The 11,332-nt window shown below is 39.3% G+C and overlaps 1 protein-coding gene across 1 annotated transcript in view; it reads right to left on the bottom strand.

Moving 5' to 3' along the window:
- Nucleotides 1-690: 690 nt before the first annotated feature.
- The window catches only part of LOC124720030 (triosephosphate isomerase B), a 44,923-nt gene continuing 34,281 nt past the window's right edge, over nucleotides 691-11,332 (bottom strand). The window contains exon 5 of the mRNA XM_047245280.1: nucleotides 691-1,104. Coding sequence (XP_047101236.1) covers nucleotides 895-1,104 — 210 coding nt within the window. The 3' untranslated portion in view covers nucleotides 691-894. The remainder of the gene's footprint in view (nucleotides 1,105-11,332) is intronic.

Genomic DNA, 11,332 nt, shown 5'->3' with positions numbered 1-11,332 from the left:
AAGTATTCCATATGACATTATTGCGTGGAAATGTGAAAATATGTCAGAAGGTTCATCTGTTTGTTCCCAAGATTAGCAATTTTATAAAGAAAAAAGTAGCTGAACTTAACTGTTTGAGCAGCTCAGTAATACAATCCTTCCAGTTCAAATGTCCAACAATATGTGCACCCAAAAATTTGGACTATTCTACTCTAATCACTTTTATTCAAATGCTACATCGGTTGTTGGTATGACTATTTGTTGTACATAACTGAACATAGTGCATTTTCTCAAAAATTTGGGACAGTCAGTTTTCAGAGAAAAGCTTGATTATTTGAAAAACATCACTAACAATCTCTTCTGTTGCTAATGGGATTTACTGTACTGCTGATCCCTTGTCCTTTGCTGATTCCAACAATTACAATGTCACTGCCAGGCTAAGATTTATTTATACTTCCATCTTATACTGCTCACTGTGTACAGAATGAGTAACATAGGTGACTGGTTACAAATCTGTCTGCCTGTCTTCCTCTCATGTTGCTCAACTCAATTTCGGTATGGTTTCTGTACAATGTTAAGACAACCTTTTGCTCGCTGCATTTTCTGTCTGATAACTTCAAGATTCCAAAAAGAATCTAAGACTAGACACAACAAAACAGTGAATACATTACACCACTTGCTGTTGAACGAGAGGAAGAAAATAACCTCATATTTTGTCCGATAAATACTTTTTTTAATATTTCAGCAACATTTATACATGCAAATGGCATAGCCACTGAATAACATTCTCTGATGGTATGCACAGGAAGTCAACTCAACAACGAAACCTTTGTGCGGGTACGAAGGTAACGTAAGAATGGGAAAGGATTAACAGGTTAACTGGCAGTAGTGTAGCACACCCGTCGATTCGGCCGATCAACAGACACGGGCATTGACGATGTTGACGAACTCTGGCTTGAGTGAGGCGCCGCCCACCAGGAAGCCGTCGATGTCTGCTTCCTGCGCCAGCTCCTTGCAGTTGGCGCCTGTGACGGAGCCACCGTACATTATGCGTGTCTGCTCCGCCACCTGCGGGGACACGTTCGTCGACAGCCACGACCGCAACTGCTGGTGCACCTCTTGAGCCTGCACATTACAGCAATTGCACTCAGCCTCCAGAAAAAACGCAGACAAAAAAGAGTGACAAACTTTGAATAGTACTATAACAGGGCGTATACGTGGACAAGAAGAAAAAAAATTCCCGGATTTCCCGGTCAAAATTACACTTTCACCCAAGTGAAAATACACTTTTTCCGTGTTAAGTGACAGTATACTTTTCCTCGGAACTGTAAAACTTATCAATCCTTTGAGTGATTATGGTTTTATACACTGTCGTAGAACTTCCCGAACCTTTAAAAAACCAAACTCACTAAAGATAAAAAAAAGAGATCTTTGATGTGCAGCAACATTTACGCTGCATATTTTGTATTACGAAAGTGTAAATTTAAATTCCACCAAACGCCGCATGTTACTTTCCGAAGCATTGAAATCAAGATTGCAATGCACTTTTGTAGCCAGTCATAGCTCGTCATGTATCTCGCCAGCCGATGACAGTGGATCTCCTAGCGTAGGATATGTGGTGTAGTCAGCCAATAGCAACATCACTGTTAAGTAGCGCGTACACACAAGCAGGGAAAGTTAATGGTTTACATTAACATACACAGTGTTGCTACAAGAAAAGCAAAGCTTTCATATACAATATTGGTCTCTAAGACCAATAAGCTGCAAGAGAAGCTAAGTTTTCACATATAATGTTGATTTTTATGTGCTTGTTACACTTTAAGGTGCATCACACAAATGTGTCAGTAAAATTTTTAATAAAGATGATCTTGTGAGCTCAAAATTTTTCTAAAGGTATGTCCTCAGAGACTTGATTTTTAAATGAGAGTCAAACGCTCTGTGATTTATGAAATTCATCATACATTCTCGCAGATAATTCATCTTGCATTAACTTTGAAAGCAACGCTTTTCAAACAACCATTCGCAATATTTTCCCATGACCTGTTAGAAATAGGTTCGTTTCAGTAATTGTCAAAGAACGCCAGAAACCGGTGTCACCACCATCAATGATGATGCAGGAAGCCCGTATGTTCGTAGGTGTACAACATTAGATCTTGCACTATGCCATAAAAGAAACAAGACATCATCAGAGGATACTCCAAGAACATCGGAATTTTGTGAACCATATTAAAATGCGTAATTCGGCTTAAAGTGTACATTTGTATGTCCAGATTCGGATGTAAATTTTCTTGAGTACCAGTACTGTATTATCTCATCTTTGGTTCTTTATTATAGCATAATGCCATAGGTGCTAGAAGATGAAAACGTGCACTTTTGAAATGCAGCGAACAGTTGAAACTAGCCCATAGTATGGAATTAAACACATTGTTTCAAATAAATTGACTGCCCCAGCGGAAAAGATTAATAAGAGCCAAATTTCTTTAGCAAACTGACAAAAATAACTTTGTTGTTCTGCAAGGCGATTAATGCTTGACTGTCAGAAAGGTGGAGATAAAACCTGAAACTAACAACATATTTTAGCCTTCCGTAATTATGCAAACTTATTTTAATTCATTTGATAGCTCATGGCCATAGATATCCGTTTTGGAGGAGGAGGAGATTAGTGTTTAATGTCCCGTCGACAACGAGGTCATTAGAGACGGAGCGCAAGCTCGGGTGAGGGAAGGATGTGGAAGGAAATCGGCCGTGCCCTTTCAAAGGAACCATCCCGGCATTTGCCTGAAGCGATTTAGGGAAATCACGGAAAACCTAAATCAGGATGGCCGGAGACGGGATTGAACCGTCGTCCTCCCGAATGCGAGTCCAGTGTGCTAACCACTGCGCCACCTCGCTCGGTATATCCATTTTGTTTTCATTTAATGTGAGAGCAACAAATGAAGCAGAAACAGCAAAATCACTACACGTAAACACGGGTCACGTGGAGACTCCCCACTACAACTCAGACTGCTCTGTGGATCAGCCCCGGATCTCTGATATTTCCGAACTGGGGCAGTATTAGATAATCGCACCCAACCATATGTCTGTAGCCAGAAGTGGGAGAAGGTACTTCTCATACGCGACTCAACTGCACATGCACAAGAGCCCGCCCGCAACTGCTCAAACGAATCTAAAGTACACAGTTGTGACGTCACACTCATCGGAGACAGTCTGTTGTTAGGAAGCATTGTATAGTCTTCCCAAAGCCTTTGACACACTTTGCAGTTGGCAAACGCTTTTATGAGCACAGTGTTTTATTGTTGTATATGATGTATTTACTTTGAGACTTAAGTTTTACTTTTTTTTCCCTAGTTATGTTTTGTTGCTGCAGTATTATTCTACAGAAGCGGTATACGGTAATATCCTTTGTTAGAGTATTGGTTCTTACCCGTCAAAATCACAAAAATTTAACTGAAAACTAAAACAATGAAAAATTCCCGGATCTCCTAGTTGTCCCAGGTCGTATAAACCCTGTATAATGTGTAATATTTTTAAACTCTCAAGGCCAGAAAGATTAAAATTATTAGAATACCCCAGGATATTGTGATGTGATTTTTCAGGATCTGTTAGATAGCCCTATGTTTTATTCCTGTCCACAGACGAAACCTTCAGATGGAGTTGTGATTTGAATGTGAACTGTTGTGTGCACTGGACTGACCGTCCTGGAGAAGTTCTCTGCAGGTGGGTACGATACATTGAAGATATTTGATCTTATAATAGACTGGCTGGGCCTCTCCCTCTCTGATGGATTTTGTTTTAAAAATATCCACACGTGTATGCTACTTATGAATAAGCTACTCATTGTAGCTCTCAGTTAATGTTCCTAGAGGCTACTACTTGTTTCATCAAACCACTTTGTTTGCCAGTTGATTGTTGATGACGGAAGAAAGTGTTCCACGTCAAAGGGGGCATTACAACCCGGCTGTTTACATTAGCTGCTTCTGGTTTTCCCATTTTCTTGTTCTATAGGCTGTGTACAGTAAAAATTCTTAAAAAGGGCTCATCAGCATCCACTAAGTAAGAAAGAAATTGAAAAATTCTCATTAAAAAATGGCAGTGATGATTCAAATGTGTAACCCAGGTTTGTTCCTGGAAGTGGTCAAGTCTAGTGAGTGATCAACAGCTGGACACTAAAAGTAATGTCGTCATTCCTCCCAGAAATATGAGTACACTTAACAACACTAATTAAGATTCTCTATCTACTAGTGTGATTAGCTGCGATCCCTCTTCCAGTGAAGCACCACCTAACTATTTGTCAAGAGATGAACAAATAAAATGGGTGAAACAAGTTCCCAAACAAAACATTAACACCAGGTCTCACAACATAGTTATGGGTTTGCCTTGTGCCAGTGGTGAAGCCAGAAATGCTAACACCATTGCCAAGGCCTCGAAACTATTTATCATCAATTTTGATATTCGAGTGCCTCAGGTAAAACCTATTTATAAGAAGTAGTCCAAACACTGCAAGAAACTTGAAAAAAGAGGAGTTTAAGTTTTTTTTTTACATTCCCGGCTTTCTTTATGGAGGCAAAATGAATATGTGGCACAGGGACAGAAATCTTCCCTCCACGCATGTCCCTGTGAATATTTTGCTTTCTTCTGAGATGTGTTATGTTAGATAATATTAACAAGAGAAAATGTAGAAAAAAAAGTGATAAGTTGGCCCCCATATATGAGAGGTGGGGGGAGTTTTGTTTTATGACCAAATTCGATGTTATTTTTTGCCAAATTGGGAGTTTTTGTCAGATTCATCATTTTTTAAATATTGTGTTATTTTCTGCCAAATTCTGTGGTTTTTGTGCCACATATATTCTGCATAATTTTTGCCAAAATCTATAATATTTTTTCCCCCAAATTTGATATTAGTTTCTGCCAAATTTGGTAACTTTTCTTGCATATTGCTCAATTTTCATTCTCAGATTTATAAGGTTTTTATACTGGTGTGGCAAAATTTTGTGATATGTTGTAGAAATTGCCGATTTCTTGTTATGCCACATTATTTTTTGTGTTACTGTTTTTGTGAATTTTTCCTGTCCCTATCTATGCACACTGATCAGCCATAACATTATGACCACGTACTCAATAGCCAGTAAGTCCACCTTTGGCTCAGGTAACGGTGGCAATGCATCGTGGCATGCAATGCTCAGTCACTGCGCCAGCGTCCAGTCCCGATGCCATGTCAGATCACCATCTCAGATTCTCACGAAACTTGGCAAAAAGGCAGCAAATGTATAGATTAAGAAAAATTTTATTAAAACCAGGCAATGTAAAATTATCAAAAAATTACACTACACCACCATAATTTCAAATAGCTGTAGCAACTCTTCTAGTTAAGCAAAAATGGTGGGAGAGGTGTCATTTTGCAGCATTTTCCATAAGCTTTCCTATAATGTACAACACAATTGGGTCCAAGATGATTCTTTTTTATATAAAGGAAAATTTTAAGTTCTCGATTTCTCGAAAAGTGCATCTTCAAAAATAATACGTATAATGCTTCACATTATTGTTAATTAATTCCCTAAGTATGAAAGTGGGACTGTCACAGGTTCACACCTTTATAAAATTTCAAAAATTCACATTTCACTAAAAAATGAGATTTTTGTAAAATTTATAGATTTAAGCAAAAATAACATAATTCAATCCTTAATATATCTATGAAACAATGGAAAATCCAGGATGGAATGTAACAATATTATGAAAAGGAAAGTTGCTACTCACCATGTAGTGGAGACTCAGCATCTCTGTTATATGATGGGTAGCAACTTTCCTTTTCATAATATTGTTAATATATCTATGTGCACATTCAAATCTGATGCTGAAACACACATTCCAAATGTCACAAGCAAAACCTGATTTAAACAGTGTGTTTTAAGATTGAACTTCTTGTTAAATACTTCTTTTGTTTCTAATGTTTCATTCCCAGGAATCTGATATATTCTTCTTGTTGGTGTTACTAGGTTTACCTTACAAAGAACATCATTTATGGATAAACACAAAATATCTGAATTTATAGGATATGTGTAAGACAGTGATGGGCCACCTGGGCAAAGGAAGGTACCTTCAATTTCTTTCTTGCCTTAGACAGCAGTAACATATCCATGAATGTCTTTCAAATAAGTCTTTCTGGAGATTTTGTACCTGTTTCAACAGTAGATTCTGTTATGTCTGAAAAAGTCTTTACCCACATATTAGATGTACTTGATGCATTCGGTATGGAAGCGTGTAAGTTTTATGTGCCTTTTACGGAAACAGATTGACTAAAGCGCTCTTCTAGAAATCTCTCAGATGTAATGTTTTTAATTGCCCAATCAAAAAGTTGTTGGGGAGTAAGAATTTAGTTGTCACACGGCATCTTCAGAGTTGCTAATTGCTTAACAGTGCCACCAACACCATCACGAGGTCCTTTTCCACAAGCAGAGGCAAAAAAATGCCATTCTGTTTCTTTGGCAAAATCATCTTTGTAGAACCATAAGTTTACAAAATTCTTTTTACTTTTATGCTGGGTTGCACTGCCATCCGGAAAATTGTATAGCTTCTGAACATCAATCTGAAATTTCACTAAAAAAAAAAGAGGCTAAGGTAGACAGCTTTGGTATCATGCTCTAGACAGTCTGAAATTATGACAACTCATGAGCTCTTTTGTTTTCTCCTTTGTAATACACTGGTGCTTGATCAATGATAACCCTGGGCCTCATCTTGGGTCAAAAAACTGTAATTCTCAGAGAGAAGTCACATAACACATTTGCCCTCATTGAAGTTTTCCTCAATTTTATTTAGAAAACAGCTTTGCTGCTTCACTAGAAAATCATGGCGTATTAATGTAGTCAGTTTTTCAGAAAATAATTCAATGAACCGATGAGGTCTTCTGCATTACTTCCAAGTTCCATTTGTCTACTGAAACCGCCTGTCAAAAAGTAATATTCTCAATTACATTATCATCAAATGCACTTTGTAGTGGTCATTTTATTCGGTCACTTCGAAGCAAGAACTACAGTTTCCCAGAATGCAGTGGAACGATGCTGGATTGCACAGCACTTTTGCCAAACAGTGTTTATAAATAGACCAATTCTCTGCCAATTAAGATACTGAGCTTAGTGATTGCTATCATTAGTTTGACATTTTGATGTCTAGCGCAAAAACATACTGTGTGTGTTCCACTACAACCAGCTAGAGTGCAGTGTTTAGGGCGCAGGTCTGCTGATTTAGAAAACCTGATTTTAACGGGCAGAAATTTAGCTTTCAAACTTTTATATGCGTCTTTTAAATTGCACAAAATAAGTCTTTTAGATATTACTGTTCTATCTCCATCTCCCCCTTTCACAGCAAGCCGCACGAATTCTGGATGTGGTTTCACCACGTGTTGAGGACACTCACCATAGCACTCATCGAACAGCCGACAAGTTGTGCCGTTTCAAAAATGCTAATGCTGAGCCTCCGGACCATCCCAACTGTCCAACTTAGACAGATGGCATGCCTTCCCCATTCTACACACGGACAGCACACTCACCGATACTACATTCACAGCGGGTGTGTGATGACGCTATAACCTGGATGAGTTTATACCGATAGTAGGTCAGTGGTCAAAACATTTTGAATGATCAGTGTATGTTATTATGGAGGTATTCCTGAAAAACTGGAGAAGACATTCTACAACAAGTGAATTCCTTACAGTGGATGAAATGTTACTACATTTGTGAGACGCATTGTGGCATCTGGCCTTTGTGCTGCAGACCACACTCGCAGCTGATGCTGCAGACACGAGGACCTGTAGCCCTAGTTGGTCTTTGACCGAGTCAAATCTATTCTCGATTTTAACTGGCGAGTGGAAAATGGTTTTTATGTTGTGCTTCTCTGTTATTCTGACAATCTTCGCTGTGAGCAGCCCTGCACAGCCACATGGCTTCTTTGGGAGTTTTCTCTTTCTTCTTGCTCAACTGGAGAGTACATCTTATTTGTGCTTATAACTAGCAGCACTTGCAAAAGGTTTCATGCAGACACTGGAACTCATTAGGCAATTTCCTTGTTGCATACAGCCCTCTCATTTTTTTACCAGGCTGGTGAGCAAAGATTTGCATTACACTGGATGATAGCACACACTGGTGTTTGGGTAACGTCCCAGCATGCCATCAGGGTTCTTCTCTATCAAAATATTCTGGAAAAGCAGGCTTCTGTTTTCTTTTACCTCCATAGTAAAGCTGAAGTAACTGCATATGCTCTGAAGGTGGTGCTTTCTTTGCCATGCACCCAAACCACAAATGTTGTCATCCATATACCAGTAGAACACATCTCTTTTCAGATGTACAGTTTTGAGAGCTGTTTGCTCAAACTGTCCTGTACATAGGTTAGCAATGCCTCGTGCTACACAGGAACTGATGAATACGTCTACCTGTTCATAGAGTTTTCCAGAATACTAATGATGGAGAACTAATGCTACAACAGTTTCAAAAAGTTGCTCCTGTCCAAGTGTCTATAAGTATCACAGAATCTTCCAGTGATACTTGCAAGAAGAGATATGTGATGTCTAAGATGTCTGGATCACCCTTGTCCAGACAAATTACTTTAAGCATTTTCACAAACTCTGTCAAGTTATCAACATGGTGTGGATAGTGATCCACAAGTGGTTTCAGTCGCTATGCCGTGTCTCTGGCTTTGCAACACATTTGCAAAATTTCTAGAGCTCGCTATTTGGATGTAGTGGAACTCTCTCTGAATATTTTTGGGAAGTCGTAAAGCCATTGTGGTACTGATGCTATGGGGCACTGCGTTCAGACCATATCCTTGCCTCGTCCTGAGTTGTTGATTCGTACTACAGGTATGTAGGTGACACATTCCTTGTTTGACCACATGGTAGAGATAACAGAAGGAATTCCTGTGCTGTCTTAACAGCATACACAGAATGTCAGACTCACCATGGAGGTTGAAGAGAACAGGCACCCACCATTCCTAGATGTTCTGACGAAGAATCCCAATGGCACACAGGGAAAATCAATCTACAGGAAGAAAATGGTACCCAGAAACCAATAGCTGCCTTCATCGAACACAGTGTAAATCCGAGCTCACCATCCTGATACACAGAATATGAGCCCTATGCAACAACGAAAGTCTGCCTATCAAGTTACTGTATCTATACAAATCTTTGACAAGAATGGCTAATCAGAGACACAAATAAGATATGCTCTCCAGCCGAGCAAGAGGAAGAAAGGAAGAAAACAATACAGAAGACGAAAGAAACCACCTGGTGTCCCTCTTGTGTGAAAGGCCTCCAACAGCCAAGATTGCCAGAATAATGGAGAAGTGTAACATAAAAACCATTTTCCACTCAATGGTTAAAACTGATACAATAATGCACCTTTGAGCGCTGTTTGCTGCACATGAGGAAGCTGCAACTCTGCCAAATGGATGTCTGCAGTGACAGAGCAAAGCATCAATAAAAACACACATTTGTTTTTGAACAGAAAAAGGTACTGCACCGCACCCACGGGTTCTGGGATTCAATCATAAAGAGGAAGTGGATTTACAAATACATGATTTTGTTAACTGTGATAGTGATTTCCATATGAGTTCCGCATGGGATGTGGAGTTAGCAAAAGTATGTCCGGAACAACATGACGTGGAAGCAGTGGAATGGACAGACAAAAGCAGGACTTGATACCCAGAACCTGTGGACCCCACCCTCCCCCCCTCTACATGGATAATTATTGTAACAGTGTAGAACTTGCAGAGAAGCTACTTGAAAAGAAAATTTGAGTTTGTGGAATGATATGGCAAAATAGAGGATTTCTGGAAAAATTGAAGCACGCAAAAGTCGATGTGTTTGAAGCTTGTCATCAACAGAAAGGTGAAGTACTCACGCAGATACAGAGAACTTCAAAAACTAAAACAATACAAATGATCTCTTCAATACATAATGCCATTTTGACCGACACTAAAAAAAATGTAGAAAAACCAATTACACAATTAAAAAAAAAAACTTGAAAGTGTATTAGACTATAACAAATACATGAAAGGAGTTGAACGGGCAGACCAATATTTAATTGTTATCCTATATAAAGAAAAACTATAAATGGGTCAAAAAAGGTTTGCATGTACCTCTTTAATTATACATTATTTAAGGCATTCCATACATGGCAATATTTCAATACAGAACACAATAATCTCCAATTTCATGATTTTTTATTGAAAGTGTTTGATTCGAGGATAAAAAGATCATGTAGCTGCTTCTGAGCAAAACTTGGGGGTTGCCACTACAGCGCGCATGTCTCATCATTATCCGGTTGACAGACTTTCTGGTCACATAAAGCAACACCAAATAATACATTTCCAAAATGAAGAAACTGCCATGTATGTTTAAAAAAAAAAAAAAAATTAATGTGCAAGTCTTGTGGAGTTACGTTACATCTTTGAGACTTTTCTGTAGCATATCACATGAAAGAGAATTACTGAGTACCGAAGACAATTTAAATAAACAAATATACAAAACAAACAAATTTTGTATTTATATAATATAGGGAAACATTCCATGTGGGAAAAATATATCTAAAAACAAAGATGATGTGACTTACCAAACGAAAGTCCTGGCAGGTTGATAGACACACAAACAAACACAAACATACACACAAAATTCAAGCTTTCACAACCAACAGTTGCTTCATCAGGAAAGAGAGAAGGAGAGGGAAAGACGAAAGGATGTGGGTTTTAAGTGAGAGGGTAAGGAGTCACTCCAATCCCGGGAGCGGAAAGACTTACCTTAGGGGGGAAAAGGGACAGGTATACACTCGCGCGCGCACACACACACACACATATCCATCTGCACATACACAGACACAAGCAGACATTTTTAAAGGCAAAGAGTTTGGGCAGAGATGTCAGTCGATGCGGAAGTACAGAGGCAAAGATGTTGTTGAAAGAAAGGTGAGGTATGAGCGGCGGCAACTTGAAATTAGCGAAGGTTGAGGCCTGGCGGATAACGAGAAGAGAGGATATACTGAAGGGCAAGTTCCCATCTCCAGAGTTCTGACAGGTTGGTGTTAGTGGGAAGTATCCAGATAACCCGGACGGTGTAACACTGTGCCAAGATGTGCTGGCCGTGCACCAAGGCATGTTTAGCCACAGGGTGATCCTCATTACCAACAAACACTGTCTGTCTGTGTCCATTCCTGCGAATGGACAGTTTGTTGCTGGTCATTCCCACATAGAAAGCTTCACAGTGTAGGCAGGTCAGTTGGTAAATCACGTGGGTGCTTTCACAAGTGGCCCTGCCTTTGATCGTGTACACCTTCCGGGTTACAGGACTGGAGTAGGTGGTGGTGGGAGGGTG

This window comes from Schistocerca piceifrons, chromosome 11, assembly GCF_021461385.2.
Source record: "Schistocerca piceifrons isolate TAMUIC-IGC-003096 chromosome 11, iqSchPice1.1, whole genome shotgun sequence".
Lineage (NCBI taxonomy): Eukaryota > Metazoa > Arthropoda > Insecta > Orthoptera > Acrididae > Schistocerca > Schistocerca piceifrons.
The sequence above is the reverse complement of the archived record's forward strand: the minus strand, read 5'-3'. Positions and strand labels throughout refer to the sequence as shown.